At 41.1% G+C, this 18,536-nt stretch overlaps 1 protein-coding gene and 1 pseudogene across 1 annotated transcript; both read left to right on the top strand.

Moving 5' to 3' along the window:
• Nucleotides 1-11,619: 11,619 nt before the first annotated feature.
• Nucleotides 11,620-12,537, top strand: LOC136980891 (uncharacterized). The gene has a single exon (XM_067277098.1). It carries the CDS (start codon nt 11,620-11,622, stop codon nt 12,535-12,537), a length of 918 nt encoding a protein of 305 aa, XP_067133199.1.
• A 4,534-nt stretch (nt 12,538-17,071) lies between these two features.
• On the top strand, nt 17,072-18,536 carry LOC136980892 (innexin shaking-B-like; annotated as a pseudogene).

An 18,536-nucleotide genomic window follows, 5' to 3' on the forward strand; every position in this document is an offset into this window, starting at 1 on the left:
TGTGTAATATAGATATATGTGTAGGCCTTTATCGTTTTACCCGACCCTACCCGAGTCCGAAGTTAAATTAATCCAGCCGACCCGAGTCCAACACTACATTGGCCCGACTCGGCCCAAATACAAAGCATCCTAGGAAAAAAATAATAAAAACTGACAAAATTAGTCATTTGTTTACGTTGCTAGAAACTATTGACCACTCCTGTTAATCTTAATGCTAAACTTTGAAAGCCCGAGCTATTAGTTTTCCACCCAGCCACCACAACGCTGATTGTAGTAATAACAGATTTAATGGCCAATTATATCATTTTCCTTTATTTTAGGTAAGTAAAAAATTTTTTATTCAGTAATAATTTCTCTATATTCCAAACGATTTAATTAAAAATAATACATTTTTTAGATTCGGCTAACTAATTTTTAGTTTGCCATTCACTTACGATGGCGTTGATTGTAGATGAGCAACTTGCGGCGTCGCACAGTATATTACAAAACAATATAACTCTATATAAAATAAAAATTTTAAATACTGACATCTAGTCGTTCGTTTGTAATCGTACTAAATACCAAGAGCCCGCTTCGTATATGTGTGTGTGTGTGTATATATATATATATATATATTGGATACAACTAGAGTTGGCCCTTGGGTTGGTTCATTTTTGCGTCTTTAAAGGACGATAGAATTGCGTACAAATGCACATACTTTCGAAAACTGTCCATACGCGCTTGACCCCTTTTCAAGACTAAATGCAGCCCGAGAGAGTATATGCACATTCGTAAACAATTCTATCATTCTTTAATTAAAGACGCAAAAATAAACCAATCCAAGGGCCAACCCTAATTGCAAGGACTATCTGGTAATTTAACCCGACTTCACTGCACATTTGATATAGAGCTGTAAAATCCAATACAACTGTAAAGTTTTACCAACGCTTTATATCGTCTCGTTCACTTTTTTTTTTGGTTTTTTTTGCAAATTTTTACTATTAATCTACTGTGGTTTGTCCAAATTATAGAAAAAGGTATGGTAAATATTTGAAATTTTACGGAAATAATAGAATTTTTAATGTAGAATTTCGAATTTTAAATATTTAAGTTAGAATTTCTGTTTAACAGTGGTGTGCCGTCATTGGAAGCGATGGAAGCGCCGCTTCCCTTGTATTTTCTAAAATATAAATTTTCATGATTTTCGTACTTGATGGAGAAAAATTTTTTTAAAAATTAGAATAAAGACTAAGTCTGCCCAAAATGGGATCACCTTTTTTATTTTGTGTTCCAAGACAAACACTTTTCGGCGACTGACCTTCCTTTTTAGGTTACTTGTCGCCGGAAGGTTATTAAAAAGTCCTTTTAAAACACATAAACGTCCAATTAAAATTACAAAAAATTTCTTAAAAAGGAACTGGTGACATAAAACAGACGTCTTGCTTACATCCATCTTGCCTTTTTCTGGGTGTCTTGGCTGCTTTTATCCACTGGGAACAGGCGCTGGAAAATGTAGATGAGAAAGCTGACACCTGGCGACGATATTTGTAGAGTTTTCATCATTGAATTTTCGTCCGATGGAGAAATTTTTTAAAAATTAACCTAAAAAGGAAGGTCAGTCGCCGAAAAGTTTGTCTTGGAACACAAAATAAAAAAGGTGATCCCATTTTGGGCAGACTTAGTCTTTATTCTAATTTTTATAAATTTTCATTTTTAACGTACTTTGAATTAATTAAAATTAATATTTTATTATAACTGCATTATCTATCTTATTACAAATATCTATACTACATGTGAAAAAAACGATAAGATTGCTATTGTATATTCGAATGTCAGTGGCGGAATGGAAGCGCTTACGAGACAGCTTTCAAGGCGAGAATAACTGAATGGTGTAAAGCAGCCAGAGGGCATTGGCGCATGCGCTTTACAGAGCACCAACCTCAGTCGGTTTAGCTTAAAATGAGAACACAGTAATGTGATTTAACTTGCTTTCTGAAAATGGTGGATGTCACATTGAACATGCTTTGTAACATGTTTTAGAAATGATTAAGACACGAAGACATCAATTGAAAATGTTTTTATTTTGTTTAACAATATTGCATACAGTGCTATTCTCTGCTGGTGGTGAATTTTTAACTATTCTTTTTTTTTTGCGGAAAATAAAATTCCATAACTTCCTGTAAACTATTACCAAGTTTGATAATATTTTGTCCAGGAGTTTTCCTTTTATGGCCATTTCAAAGTGGAACTTTAATTATAAGACCCTGTATGTATGGCACATAAATAACAGCACAAAACCTGATAAATTAAAATTTAAACTTGAAACTATATGAACAAATTGAGGAGTTCTCATGATGTAAACTCATCAATGAATGATCTTACTGAATGGCTTTATATGAAATGATACCTTGATAAATTATACAAGTAGCAATAAGATTTTAACTAGTCACATTGGATGGTAAAGATTTCCTTGAATCTGAAAAACCATGCATACCTACAGATGTTTGGTATGGTGTTTGTATTGCCAGTCAGGTTCACATATAATAGATGCAATTGTAGCCAGTCTTTAGTGTGTTGGTGTCTCAACGTGACTGATTATAACCAGTTTTCTAATTGAAATTATTGATCTGAAAGTACTGTAATAAAACTAGAGGAGAATCTTTTGAGCTGTTAAAATCTAACAAACATTTCCAGCCATGTAAATGGTCCTCTTCAGATTTTATTTTATTTGTTTGAACTATACAAATTCTAGAATACAATCATATATGGTTACAAATATATATAAGCAGTAATTAAATTTAAAATTTTAAAAATTAAAATAATTGTTGTTTTATTATTATTATGTTGGGTTAAGTGTAAGTTGCCGACATATGGGGCAATTTGTTAATTGCGCGTCAGGAAAAACCCAGGGACCGATCGTACGTGGGTGGCGGCGGCAGAGGCAAAGATGACAAGTGTCTTACAATAACTGTTTATTTTAGCATCAAAACAAACTTACAAAGAACAATACGTGTTGCGATCTAGATTGTCTGCGGCAAAAGGAGCTCCGGATGACGGCGATCGGGGAGTGCTGTCGGAGTCGTCGTTGAAGCCCCGAGGCAGTCAGGCAGAAGAGTCCGAGGGGTCGGTGAAGGAGTAGGTGGTGATTTGGAGTCCCGTTGTTCACTTCCTGGTAGAAAGCTCCGTCGTCTCCCCTTCCGACCTTGATTCGGGGGTTTTTATACGATTTTCCCTCGAATCTTCCCCTCTTGATTGGTCTTGAGTCCCTTTTTTCTTTTCTCGATTGGTCAGTCTACTGTTTCTAAGCAAGACGAAAACCAAGTTTGGCCGGGGACGGCGCCCGAACGTTGACAGCTACTCACATAATTTACACTGTTTGCCCCCCTCGCGCGGACATCTGGCTGAACCGATCAGCCAAACGTTCTGTGGCCGCCCCCCTTTCGAGACGGTCCCGGGCTCACATGGTCTAACAGGTGTCCTTGACCATATGTCTCTCTTCTTTCTCCCCTTTTTGTTAATTGTTTACATTTCGACTCTTGTATACGAGCACCGCGACATCCCCTTCGTCGTTTATTACCGCGTTATGTTTGTTTTAGAAGAAATGCTTTACATCGGTCCGGTTTGTAGCCCGATGCGCGTTCTCGCTCCGATTGACTTTCCGAAATTTCCCGATGTAGCAATCTTGTAAACAATCGAATTCCCGGCGCGATTTTAGGATCTTCACATTATTGATGCGAATGTGTGAAATTCCATTTAATCCATGCAAGTTGTGATTACCAGAGCCCCTTCGGCCGCCAATTTAAAGTGTTTTAATCTTTAAAATTGGCGTTTCCACTTCCCGGGACGAGGACCCAGGGGTTGGATTTGTGGGAAGCGAGTGTTCGGGTTGTTTCATTGTGTGGAATTATGTGGAATTATGCAAAACGAGGCGCTTGACGTGTAAGTGCGTGAGTGCGAGGATTCGAGTAAAGGTTAAACGGTGTATATCTTCGTGTACAGTGATGTTATGTCCGTGCGTGCGTGTGTGTGTGTCTGTGTGTTCGGAGAACATCTTCGGCACGTCTGAAAACAGAAAATCCAGTAAATTTCGATACGAGAATAAGATGTGTTGAAAATGAAATGAAAGAGTTCTTACCATCGGAGATTTCGGCAAATATTCACTTGTACGATAAATGGCAAATTGGTCCTCTTCCTGGTAAAGTTGAGGAGGGAGATTCTTCTCCCTCCCAAATGTTCCTACAAAACACAAAAACAGTGAGAAAACGAGAAGTTGATTCATTTATTATCTAAAATCAAAATTATTACCTTTATCAGATAGACTTTCTTCCCGAACAGTGTCATGAGGAGAGCGAAGGACCTGACCAAGCCTATCTTAGCCTAACCTAACCTAACCGGAAGCTCAATCCTCGTAACAGCTGTTTGGGAAGAAAGGTCGGCCGAATGTCGCGTCCGGTGAAGAAACGTGTCACGTCCGGGTGTCACAATCGGGAGTCAAATCCGTTGTCGTCGACCGAGTGTCACGTTCGGGAGACAAGTCCGTGGTCACATCCGGGTAAGAGAAGGTCACGTCCGAGTAAAGGTGTCATGTCCGGGTGAAAAGTGTCGAATCCGGTCAGAATGTCGCATCCGGGTGCAAAAGACGAGTTGGGTAAAACCGAAGAAGATCACCGCCTACAAGGAACCGCTGTTGTGGCCGTCGGCCATGTTTTTTTTGTATAATTTTGTACATATGTTCGTATTTTATTGGATTAGTTTTAAGTCTTTCCTGTCCTTTGTTCTAAAATTCTTCCTAGAACGTTTTCTTAATCCTTCTCCCATGGGGGTAAGACGACCAGTTCCGAAAACGTGGGAAAACAAAAGAAGAGTGTGGAGCCTGAGGATAAAAACGGCTGAAGAGAGACCATTCTTGTGGTGGGATCCGAAAGAAGAAGCACGAGGAAGGCAGTGCTCGAGAGTGAAAAAAGAAAAGAAACAAAAGAATACGAGAGACTGCAAGGTGCTAAGGGATCCGAGAAAGAAGTGGAGAACAGCGAACATATAAGTAGAACATCGAGACAAGTTAAAGATAAGGTCTACGGCAAGAGAGAAGTCAAAAGAATATAAAGGAGAAAAGAATCGGAGAAGGTGTCTTACCCCAAGATTCATCGATTCGAAAAAAAAATCCCGGGTATTTTCTAATCTTTCTCTCTGTCCTTTATTCTTAATTTCTATTTTTTATTTTATTTTTAGTTATAAGATAGATGTAAGTTTAGTTTTTAAGTTAGAGTAAAAATATATCGACCCGCGTATATTTGTCACGTGCCACGAAGTCTTGTTTGTTGGTTAGATAAAAAGAAGTGGTCAACGCCTGTGTATCTTAACTAAGTAAGTGAGATAAAGTTGGGATCGTGTAAAAAAAGAACCGTTTCGTTGTGAATAAATATAATACTTTGTGCTATTTTTGTTATCAAAGTCTTTTTTTTGTACCTTCCTGCTCGCGGGATCCAGTACGTATCATAACGAACATCACATTGGCGTCCGCGACAGGATCCCAACGATAAAATAATAAGGCGTTTGATCATATGTAAGTTTTATTTTTGACGGGTAAAATATTGTTATATTTCCGTGTAATCGTTTTGTATATATATATTATAATGACCACGAACAGCCCAGTCGGAAGTTCGAGTTCAGGGGAAGGAGTAGGCCCCAACCCACCGGTAGTGGTAACAGGATTCCTTGGGATGATTCCTATGTTTTCCGGATCGCAAAATGATGTGGTAAATGTAAAACAATTCTTTCAGACAATTGAAAATATCGCGCGTCTTGCAGGTTGGGACGACGGGGTTAAGGTGGCTGTTCTGCAAGCAAGGCTTAAAGGAGAGCCACTAACCACCTTTATGTGTTTATTAGAACAGTATCCTGGGTCATACTGTGAGATAAAAAGGGATCTAATAAAGTGCTTTGGTAAAAGAGGAGCTGGCGATAGGGATATCGTAGATCAATTACTAACCCTGAAGCAAGGGGGCAATGAGTCGGTAGCAGATTTTTCGGTCCGCACTAGAACTTTGCTTGCCCGTGCTATGAAAGACAACAACAAAATTTGCCTGCTGCGGGACGACATGATTCTTGAGCGCTTTATTAAAGGTCTGAAGGGAAGTATAAAAATTAATGTGATGAGAAAAGCTCCGAAGACGTTAGAGGAGGCTTTTGACGCTGCTGAGGCGGAGGAGTTGATCGAAATCGAATTCAATGGCCGGTTCGAGCGAAGGACAGTTAGCGCGGCAATCGAGGAGAATGTAGATATCATGGTCGGGGAGCGTGAGGACAATAGGATAGATAGGGATAAAAACAATGAGAGAATGATGGAGTTGAAAAAAAAGGTCGATACCCTTCAATTAGGAAAATCATCATTTCCCCTTACGGGGATCAGAATACCCCTCTGTTCCGCATTAGCACTGCAGAGGGCTTCCCGTCCTTTATTAGCATTAATCTTTATGCCATACAACAAATAAAACAAGTAAACAAAACAAAGGTATATACAATGTCTACATTGGTGCGTTTCCAGTTGAACAAACACCGAGAGGTGGCCTCACACCACCAGAGCCACATGGGAGGCCTATCCCAGTGACTTAGGTCCGTTTAAAAATGGCGTTAATAAGCCTTGAGAATTCCGGGTAAGTAGATTTAGTCCGAGTAACGTTGTAGAGGTCAAAGGTATGACTTGGCTTTTCATGATAAAAGACACATTCCAGCTCCTGCCGCAGAGCGGCGAATTTGTGGCAATTAAAGATAAGGTGTAGAACGGTTTGCTGATCTTCCCCGCAATCGCACTCGTCAGTAGGGCTCCTATTAATCCTATGAAGGTAGGAGTTACAGAAAGCGTGCCCAGAGAGCACTTGAGTAAGGGTGAAGCCTGTGGGCATCCACCATAGGTCTTCCAGCCTTTCCTTGATGTTCGGCAGGATGTTATGAGTATGCCTGCCTTTGGTGGACTCTGTCCACCTAAGCTGCCACCTATTCCTCATTCCCTCTGCTATTTGCCTTTTTATATAAGTGGCTGGTAACACTGTGTAGTCTGTGTTATTCTTGTTAATTGCTGCCTTAGCAAGCTCATCCGCCCTTTCGTTGCCTATCAGGCCAACGTGGGCTCTGACCCACCTGAATTTGATGGTTCCACGTCCTCCACAGCTTTTAATAATATTCTTGATTTCCATCGCAAGATGGTTGCTGTCTTTAAATTGCTTTAATGCATCTATAGCACTCCTGCTATCTGAACACATGGTTACATCCTCGTCACTCATCTTATCGCTATAATACTTGACTGCCATTTTAAGAGCCAACAGCTCGGCCTGAAATACACTGCATCTTCCGTCAAGCTTATATTGTCGGTTGGTCAGTTCTTTCCCATGTTTGAACACCACGAAGGCTGCCCCGACTCCTTCATCCGTCTTGGATCCATCTGTATACACTTCTATATTCTCGTGTCCGTTCTCTGTTGATTCCATTATAGTTATCCGATCTGGTGGGCTGGGAAGGTCGGTGAGAGCCGGCCTGAAACCATAGGTGCCGGCATCAAACCTGAGATCCCCAACACTGATGGCATCCCCTTTCCTGACCCGATAGCGTTGGGCCTTTTCATGTAGCACAAGGTCAATTGGTAAGATTCCACATATCACCAGGAGAGCCTCTGTAGAGACAGTCCGGAAGGCTTTGGCCATACGTAAAGCAGCATGCCTCTGGGCGGCCAATAAGGTCCGTTTGTTCCTTACCTTGTCTGCTGCTATATGCCATGCATTCGCAGCGTAAGTGATCTTGGGAATAAAGACAGCATTGTAAAGTTCTTTGATGGCTGCTGAGTCTAACCCCCAGTCAGCTTTGGCCACCCTGGCAAGGTGATTGAAGAGTAAGTCGCTTCTGGTCTTGACCATAGTGATGTGATCTGCCCAATTCAGGTTCTTGTCCAGAACCACCCCTAAGTATTTCATGGATTGAACTATTTTGATCGAGTCGTTATTCATTTTTATAGTCGGGACTCTCTTATAAAGGTCCGTTTCTCCCGGCCTATGAAACACTATGCCTTGCGTCTTCTTTGAGTTGAATTCAAGCTTGTAATTATGCCCGACTTCCGTAACTTTTTCAAGCAGGGTTGTTCCAACTATCTCTATCTCCCTTCTGGAATTGGCACCAAATAGAAGCACCGTATCGTCAGCATAGGCGTATTCTGTCACTCCTTTGTCAACCCTCAAGAACCCGTCATACAAGACGTTCCAGAAGAAGGGGCCTGAGTTCGACCCCTGTGGGCATCCTCTATTGACCTTCCGAGTAATCTGGACATTGCCGTGTGTGTAACTGACGTTCCGGTTATTGAAGTAATTCCTCACAAGATTGTAGAGGTTTTTCGGACAGCGCCATTGCCTTAGATGCAAGAAGATCTGCGCCCACCAGGCGTGGTCAAACGCCCCTCTAATGTCCAAGCTTAGGAGGCAACAATACTTGTATGCTTTGATAGTGTCTTTGACATCGGTAACGACTGAACAGATGACATCTTCAGTAGATTTGCCCGGTAGGAATCCGTATTGTTTCGGGCTAAACGCCTTTTCATGCAGGACTTGGTAAGTTAGCCTTTGGACGATAAGGTAGTCCAAAACCTTTCCCATCACGGGAAGGAGGCTGATTGGCCTGTAACTGCCCGCCTCGTCTCTCGCCTTTCCTTCTCCTTTAGGTATTATAGTCAGTTTTCCCTGTTTCCAGCGTTCTGGAAAAACGCCATGTTCAAGACATGCGTTGTAAAGCGTGACCAAGGTGTCTGGTATCATCGTCCAAATCTTCTGAACAATCTCACTAGTCAGGTTATCCACGCCAGGGGCCTTGCCCCTCTTTAAGTGACGCACTCCATCTTCCACTTCTGCAAAGGAGAACGGAGGCCCATCCTCTGCCTGATAACTCTCTTCGATGGTTTCCCTGACCTTCCTATGCTCTGGACGGTCAGAGTCAGGGTCATCGACCGGAAAAAACCGGTCCATGAGGGCATTGATAGTGCTCTCAGTATCCATCGTAAACTCGCCGTTGGCATTGAGGCTCCGAAGAATGTTTGTTGTTTTAAGCTTTCCTGTGCAACTTTTATATAAATAACTCCATGGCCTGTTGGAACTAGAAGTACAAAAGTCCTTCCAGGAGGCAAGCTTTGTGCTCAAGATAGCCGCCTTATATTTCTTCTCGTGTTCTCGATAAAGAGTATATTTCCTTTGCCGTTCATTCTGGTCCCTTGCCCTTTGATAACGCCGCCTGAGGCAATTGTTCTCAGACCTTAAAGCCGAAAGCTCAGGGGTCCACCAGGGGACGGCCCTGTCCCGTTTTTTCTTCCTTGGAATTGTCTCACAACAAATATCCTCGAGGACATTAATAAAAGTACTGATTTTATATTCTGCAACTGTACTGTCCTGAATCTCATCCAGCCTAAGGGCCTCAACCGTTTCCCTAAGCTTTGATTCAAGGGTGGCCCAGTCGGCCCTTTTAACATCGTATTTCAGGACACCTTCTTCAGTCTCTCCCGTAATTCCGATCTTGTAAAAGATATAAGAATGATCACTAAGACTAGCGTGTGCCGACACTCTCCAGTCCGTAACATGCCCAAGCGACCTGCCGTTACAGCAAGTGATATCCACCCAGCTTTGCCCTATGGCGGCATCAAACGTGGGGAGGGAACTGGGGTCATTAATAACGTACAGCCCTTTGGCGCTGACAAACTGTAAGAATTCGTCGGCCCGGTCATCGTTATCGGGGTCGCCCCACAGTTGGGAGTGGGCGTTAATGTCCCCACCTATTATGATCTTCTCTCCTCGAAACTGCCCAACGATATTGTCCAATGGGGCAAGAATCTCCTCAAGATCTACGGTTATTTGGCAGTAGATGCTGACCAGAACATACTGGTTGGAACCAGTGCCTATAGTGGCGCAGGCCACCCTACGAGTGCTAAGGTTCCCGTGATAGAAAACTGGGATCCTGGCGTTCCTAACCACTATGGCGGCTAGTGGAGAGGGCTCGTGCAAAAGCACGTATTGCTTCCGAACACAACCTATTGAACCCCTAATACAGTAGGGTTCCTGAATAATAGCAACATCCACTCGCTCCATCGTTTTACATAAAGCTGCCATGGCTCCTTTAGACTTTTGTAGATTAACTTGTAAAACAGTCATTTCATTTTCTTGATTAATGACGGGACTATTGTCCATAATCGATCTTTGTCATTATCATTTTTCTGATTCTCATTATTGATGGGCAGCTCTTGTCGCATGAATTATGGTTATAGTTACTTCCCTTTTCTTTCTTGCAGTTAACACACTCCTTAATGGTCTTTTTGTTTGGACACTCACGATATGTATGGTCTTGGCCGCACTGACTACATACCCGTTTTCCTTCCGGGCAATCCTTGGCGAAATGCCCGAGACGACAACATTTAAAACATTGTATTACAGACACGAAGTCGTCGACTCCACATCTGATCCACTGTATGTTCACTTTCTTGAATTTTTTAAGAATATTCCTGTAAACTGGGGTAACTTCTAGTACCCAGTTTGTTCTGGGCTTGTCTCTCCCTCCCAGAGGGAACTTTGCTATGACTTCTGCTTTATATTTCTTGACATCGTTATGAACTGCGGCTATTCCTTCATTTTGGTGGTAAATGCTTTCTATTACTTCTTCCTTGGTGTAATCCTTGGGGACGCCATATATTATCACCCGTGGCTTCCTCTTGGTGGGCTCTGATGTTTTAAGCCCAACCCCTTCTATTTCCTTCCTTAGTTTGACTTTCTCCTCTGCGCTACCCACTTCAATAGCCACTCCGCCTTTCTTCAACTTTCTCACGGCCTGAATACCTACCCCAAGACTTTTGGGGTCAATCTTCTTCTTCAGCTTCTTCTTCGTCTCTTCGGGGTCATCCCCCTCTGCTTCTGGTTCCACGAAAATGACTTCTTTAGTAGACACCGCTTTCTTACTCGTCACAACTTGTGAATAGAGCGGTCTGGTTGGCTGCATAATGCTTTCTATTTTATCGTTAAGTTCTTTAATCTGGACTTGCAGATCTTCTCTCTCTCCCTTCCGAAATAAATCTATGATATCTCCTACCACACCCATTATATAGTCGTAATGTTCTCTCGTTCCCATGCAAGATCGCCCATTTTTAGTCAGGTACTTTCCTAACTCCCGCTGGAGTCTTTCAGCGGCTGCAAACCTGTTCCCATCGGGACCCAACTCCAACTCCCCTTCCTCCTTGCCAGCAGAGGAACTTTCCTCACTACAACTGTCTTCAGGGTTTGGCCTATTAGCCATAAAAGAGCCTTAAAAAGGCAAAAGAGATGCCTGCTTTTAGCTTCACTCTAACGAGCTACTGACAGGACGCACCTCGAGAAGGTAGCAGACTTTCCCAAAAGTCAGTCCGTGTGAACTACAGGTAAGCAAAAAGGCACGCAAACAAACGCTCCAAAAAAAAAATCGCAAAATCACCTACGACACGTAAACGACTTCAAAAAAGCTTGGGATCGCGTCCCAGGTCGATACCCTTGTTGAGGCGGTAGGAAAGTTGTTGGACACCAGGAGTCAGGAACCGGAAAGAAATAATAAAAGGTGTTATGTGTGCGGAGAAGTGGGCCATTTCGCCCGGGGATGCCCAAAGCGAGCGAATGCTCGTTTAAACTGATTAGGGAGCGTAATAGAGGCCAGCATAGCGCTCCTCACATATCGGTCAGTCTGGCCAATGATATATTAATATCGCGAAAGGGTCTCCCGTTTGTCGAGGGTGAAGTGGAAAACATTAAGTTTTCTTTCCTGATCGACACTGGTGCGGAGAAGTCGATAATAGATTTAAAAGCAGTGGGAAGTGTCCCGAGAGAGAAGGTAATTAGGGCCACACTGAAAGATGAAAGTGTTGGTATAAGGGGCATCAACGGGAGTATCACTGAGTATGAAGAAAATCTAAGGGTAGAAATAAGTTACGGGGGCCAGGTGTGTGGTGTAACGGTTGCGTGTATGCAGCTACCGGAACACATGGAGTATGACGGCATATTGGGGATGGACGTCGTGAACGACCTGTATAAAATTATTGACGGGGTTAGGAGATCGGTGAAAAGGGGCTCGACTCATAGGTTCCGATATAAAGACCACCACGATGAGTGTCTGGACGTAACCCCCATTGAGATTAAGGGCTTAGATAGCTTAAATTTGGAGGAAAGGAAACTTGTTTATGATATATTTGGAAAATACCCTGGATGCTTTGCAAGTTCAATCAAGGACCTAACGGGGATGATGGGCGAGCTACATAGTCCTGTAGTAGACCAAACTAAGCCTGTAAGCATCCACCAATACCGCATTCCTGAATGCTATTTACCAAGACTGAAAGAATTAACAAAATCGTATCTAAGAGCAGGTATTATAGAGGAGAGCTCCTCGGCGTGGAACTCGCCCATTCATATCGTTGAGAAGCAAAGTGGGGAAATCCGCATGACCCTGGATTTAAGACGCGTAAATGACCTTACTGCCCCCCCAGGAATTTCCAATCTCCCGTGTGGACGAGATTTTGAGTAAGTTCCACGGAAGCAAATATTTCTCAGTCTTGGACCTAAAGTCCGGATATTTTCAAAAAGCTTTAGACCCTTCCGTGAGACATGTTTATGCGTTTTCAACCCCGTGGGGGAAGTTCCAGATGTGTCGCCTCCCACAGGGGGCTAAGAATAGTGGCCGCTTTTTTCAGGCAGTAATGTCTAGAGTATTAACCCGTTTCGTAGGGATCAACTGTTATATATTCCAGGATGATGTTGTTTTATTTTCAAAGTCATTGAACGACCATTTAACTTTATTAAACGAAGTCGTAGGAACCCTTCACAGCAAAAACCTTAAACTACACCCTACAAAAAGTCGTTTTATTGTGGGGGAGGTCAAATATCTCGGTCATATTATTAATCAGAAAGGAATACTCCTGGATAATGATAACGTGAAGGCAATTCGCGAAGTAAAGCCGCCGATTAATACAAAGGGTGTACGGAGCTTCTTGGGTATAATTGGTTATTTTAGGAGTTTCATACCCAGATTTTCCGACCTCGCACTGCCCCTTACAAATCTTACAAGGAAGAACAAAAAATTTGCCTGGGATGCGGCATGCCAAGATAGCTTTGAAAAGTTTAAGAACATACTTTCTAAACCCCCTCTTTTATGTCATCCCGATTTTAGTTCCCCATTTCACCTATATACGGACGCGTCAGAGAAATGCGTCGGTGCGGTGTTGGGGCAAATGAAAGATAAAGGTTTCTGCCCAGTGGGATACTTCAGTCGACGGTTTAGTAGTACAGAAGAAAATTACTCAACAGTCGAAAGGGAGTGCTTGGCGATGGTGCTGTCATTGCGACATTTTAAACCGCTGGTTTTAGGTCACCCCATAGAACTGCATACCGATCATAAACCGTTAATTTTCATGACAAATATGAATAATCACAACAAAAGGCTCATGAGGTGGTCGACGGAGTTAGCTGATTATAACATAAAGATAACTCACGTGAAGAGCCGACATAATGAAGTTGCAGATGCGTTATCACGCATGAATTGTAATCAGGAGGAACGTGGCAGAGCGGTGTGCAGTGCTATAGTAGAAAATCGGAAACTTTGGGAAGAGGTAGTCAAATCCCAATCTAAGGACGAGTTCCTTAGACGTATGCGTAGTAATCGGGAGTCGCAAAGGCGGGAGCGATGCGAGGTGATGGGGGGCATTCAGCTGGAATTCAGGCTGGAAGATGATGTGTTGATGCACGTGAAACCGAGAAGGATGGGCCTCGGAAATAGAGCACATGTGTGTGTGGGGAAGGAAGTGGCTGATCGTGTAATTTGGTCGATCCACAGCTCTCCACTGTCAGGGCATCTTGGTGCCGAGAAGACGCATGACTTGGTTGATAAGTATTATTACATCAGGGACCTAAAGAGTCGCATTAAGCGTATAATCAGAGGATGTGAAACGTGCCAAAGGCATAATCTGCATAGGGGGCGGGCCCCATTTCAGGAAACGAAAACTGCGGAAGTTCCCCTTCAGAAAGTTGCAATCGATATCATCAGCCCACTCCCGATATCCCGTAAAGGCAATAGGTATATCCTCACGATTATTGACATTTTTACACGCTATGCCGAAGCAATACCTATCCCCAGTCAATCGGCCCAAGTCATAGCTGAGGCCATATTCGAAAACCTGATATGCCGTTATGGTTGTCCTGATGTAATCGTGTCTGATAGGGCGGCAAATTTTACATCGAGCCTTTTCAAAGAGGTGTGTGACGCGCTCTTGATTAAGCGCAACATAACAACTGCCTACCGTCCGTGCTCCAACTCCGTTTGCGAGCGCTTCAATAAAACTATATGTGGAATCATCGCACGCATATCAGAGGGGGATGAGCATAGTTGGGATGAGTTTGTAAATCAGGCTTTGTTCGCATATAACAATTCGACTCACTCGGCAACGAATGAGTCTCCTGCTTTCTTGTTGTACGGCATTGACCCTCATTTTCCTGGCGCGTTTCCAAGCGAGAGCCCAGTTGATGATTATGATAGGAATCAGGGGTGGAGGTTTATAAATAAATTAAATGTGATAAGAGAAGCTGCATATAACTTAGGTAGGCAGCGTAATCAAAGAAATAGGTGGAGAATAAATAGAGGTAGAAAGTGCGAGATATGGAAAGAAGGCCAAAGGGTGTGGCTTCTGCGTAAGGGAAAGAGGAAAGGTGTAGGGAAGTTCTCACCTAAGTATCTGGTGCCTTACAGAATCACCCGTGTGTTGGGGCCTGTTACGGTGGAGTTGGCAGGCAACAGGAAGAAAGACAAATGGATAGTTCATACAGATCGCATCAAGAATTGCTACTCCCCAATCTATAGAGAACAGAGGAGTGTTCGGCGTTCACGCCGGAAGGAAGATGCACAGGGCGAATTAAATGGCATGGAGGATGAAGAGGCGGATGACCATCTAAGGATATGGGCTCACCTAAGGAATGCAGCACCTGATACATCTGCACCCCAAGTGAGAAGAAATGAGGATAATGAGATAGGGAATAGGAATATGACCGAGGGGGACGTAGAGCCACAATCCCGCTATAATTTGCGGGGAAAGCGGATAAACTACCATAAATTACACCATGGTGTTTAACTCATAAAGGGGGACATATGTGGCCGTCGGCCATGTTTTTTTTGTATAATTTTGTACATATGTTCGTATTTTATTGGATTAGTTTTAAGTCTTTCCTGTCTCTTTGTTCTAAAATTCTTCCTAGAACGTTTTCTTAATCCTTCTCCCATGGGGGTAAGACGACCAGTTCCGAGAACGTGGGAAAACAAAAGAAGAGTGTGGAGCCTGAGGGTAAAACGGCTGAAAAGAGACCATTCTGGTGGTGGGATCCGAAAGAAGAAGCACGAGGAAGGCAGTGCTCGAGAGTAAAAAAAAAGAAAAGAAACAAAAGAAGACGAGAGACTGCAAGGTGCTAAGGGATCCGAAAAAGAAGTGGAGAACAGCGAACATATAAGTAGAACATCGAGACAAGTTAAAGATAAGGTCTACGGCAAGAGAGAAGTCAAAAGAATATAAAGGAGAAAAGAATCGGAGAAGGTGTCTTACCCCAAGATTCATCGATTCGACAAAAAAGAAATCCCGGGTATTTTCTAATCTTTCTCTCTGTCCTTTATTCTTAATTTCTATTTTTTCATTTTATTTTAGTTATAAGATAGATGTAAGTTTAGTTTTTAAGTTAGAGTAAAAATATATCGACCCGCGTATATTTGTCACGTGCCACGAAGTCTTGTTTGTTGGTTAGATAAAAAGAAGTGGTCAACGCCTGTGTATCTTAACTAAGCCAGTGAGATAAAGTTGGGATCGTGTAAAAAAAGAACCGTTTTCGTTGTGAATAAATATAATACTTTGTGCTATTTTTGTTATCAAAGTCTTTTTTTTGTACCTTCCTGCTCGCGGGATCCAGTACGTATCATAACGAACATCACACCTAAATGATCAACACTAGATACACTTGTATGGCAAGCTACAAATGCTGCTAACTTTAATTCAAATTTATTTTGTTTTTATATGAAAACAAGTTTCTTTAGATCACTTTTTGAATGTAAATCTATTAAATTATCATTTTTCACATGTTTGGAAGATGAAACATGTTTATTTAAATTACCAGCACGAGCTCGTAATTTTACATTACATACTTTACATGAGGCCTTAGTATTGTCTTCTTTTACTTGTTTAAAGAAGTCAGTCAATGAAATGTGGCATTGTTACATGGACTGACAATCAAAATATTTTCCTATTTACTACATAATGTTGTTTCTCAAATTACAAAATTCTTTGTTTAATGTGTTATATCGCACGTGTTCCTTGATTAATTGTTATATTGTTGTCAATTTTTCAAACATGTAATCAGAAACGCTAAAAATAAACAATTGTTAACAATGTTACTGAACATCTCTAGTTTGTGGCTTAAAAAATAGACAAAAAAAGTTAATTTAAACTGTTAAAAATAGAATTATTATTGCAAAATTTGCTGTAATATTCTAAAATCTTTATTTTTTTTTTATACTAATTTTAATGATTATTTGTTAAAAATAATCATGAATGACCTCTATTTCTTGGTTTAAATGAGGGATAACGATGGGGTTTAATATTTATAAAAATTAATTTTAAATAATATTATTCCGAAAATTTTTATAATTTTTATGTTTAAATGTTTAAATAATATTAATTCATTAAATGAAAAATAAGTGAATTTAGTTTGTATAAAATAAAAAAAATTCAAGGTATTTTTTAAACGATAAACTTAATATAAAATTTTATTTAAAAACTTCGATTATATTATAATTTAATTTAATTCTTCTAAATGTTAAAATAAGAAATAGCGTTTGGATTAAGTAATTAATTTGTTAAATTGAATCAAAACTAAATATCAAGCCTTAATATGCATTATTAATTAATGCCTAGTAACATCACAATGTCAGCATCTTATGACATTAAGTAACACTAGACACAATCAGTCTATTTATTCGAAAGCAGCAAACTATTTAGTTGCGATACTGACACTGACGTAAAGGCATTATCATGCTGGACATCGTGAAAAGTGTCAAGATTGCTTTTAAAATATGGCGATTACATATCGACGGAAGTATATTCAGAATGCATTATTTATTCAGTTTTTATCCTGTTAGCATTCTGCATTGTAGTAACAACGAGACAATACGTATAAGAACCAATAATTTGCGGTCAAAGTGATGAAATTTCGGAAACTTTGATGAAGACGTATTGCTGGATACATGCAACACACTCCATTCCTCCAGCTTTCTATACAGTTGACAAAGACTTACCATTTCTTGGAGTTGGTTCGGTACAAGATGAGAAGGAATTTCGTTATCAGAAATATTATCAGTGGGTATGTTTGGTGTTATTTCTGCAAGCTGGACTGTTTTACACGCCTGGATGGGAATGGAAAGTAATGGAAAATGGAAAAATAGAGTCGCTAACAAAATATATAGACTTTATAATATGTGCTAACGAAAAAGAAAGGGTGTACTATAGATTACTCCCTTTGGAATTTCAGGACTTTGATTATATATTTGAACTCGGGGGACCGAGACAAGTTCAACGGTACCCTATTTTTGGACCGGAGACGAAAAATAAAAAAGTTATCATACTTTTTTCCGGCGATCGCGCGATGATCAGAAGTCGCGTCGCTCTCTCCGCTCTCGTATCGCGTGTTTAACGCTCCGGGAGATGACGTAGTCCGACGTCACGGTTTGCAGACTTTACCGCAAGATGGCAATACTAGCAACTACGGTGCCGTCTGCATGAGAGCATTAAAAAAGTATGGTAACTTAAAAAGTGTGATAACATTTTTACTTTTCGTCTCCGGTCCAAAAATAGGGTACCGTTGAACTCGTCTCGGTCCCCGAGTTCAAATATATAATCAAAGTCCTGAAATTCCATAGGGAGTAATCTATAGTACACCCAAAATAAATATTGAAGAAGCTATTAACTGAATATATAGTCAATAATGCGCATCAACATCGACACGACTGGTACGCTTATAAGTATTTTACATGCGAATTAGCCGCTTTTATCAACGTGATAGGTCAAATGTTTCTCATGGACAGATTCTTCGATGGTGAGTTTTGGTGGTTTTTAAATTATGGTGGTTTCGATGGTGGTTTAGAAGTATTACAATTTTCCGAGGTGGATGACAAAGATCGAACTGATCCAATGATTCGGGGATCTTTCCAATATGGTACTGTAGAACGCCAGGATGCCCTTTGCATCTTGCCACTCAATATAATTAATATGTATTTTCTTATGGTTTTGGTTTATCATACTCGATGTTTTAATTGGACTTGTTTTGTTATTCAGAATTGCGCTGATAGTTTGGCCGTTTTTGCGAATTCGCAAGCTTAATGTTAAATATCCTATTTTGCTAACACAAAATGTCGATACCATAGTTCGTTATGGATCTATCGGTGATTGGTTCCTAATATATTTGTTAGGTCGATATATTGATATTTCAAAAAAATTGTAA

The sequence above is a fragment of the Centruroides vittatus genome, unplaced genomic scaffold (assembly GCF_030686945.1).
Source record: "Centruroides vittatus isolate TY-2023 unplaced genomic scaffold, ASM3068694v2 contig_728, whole genome shotgun sequence".
In the NCBI taxonomy this organism is placed as follows: domain Eukaryota; kingdom Metazoa; phylum Arthropoda; class Arachnida; order Scorpiones; family Buthidae; genus Centruroides; species Centruroides vittatus.

Excerpts from the sequence above, each read along its gene's own strand:
- LOC136980891 (XM_067277098.1), top strand. The coding sequence starts at position 11,620 with ATGCCCAAAGCGAGCGAATGCTCGTTTAAACTGATTAGGGAGCGTAAT.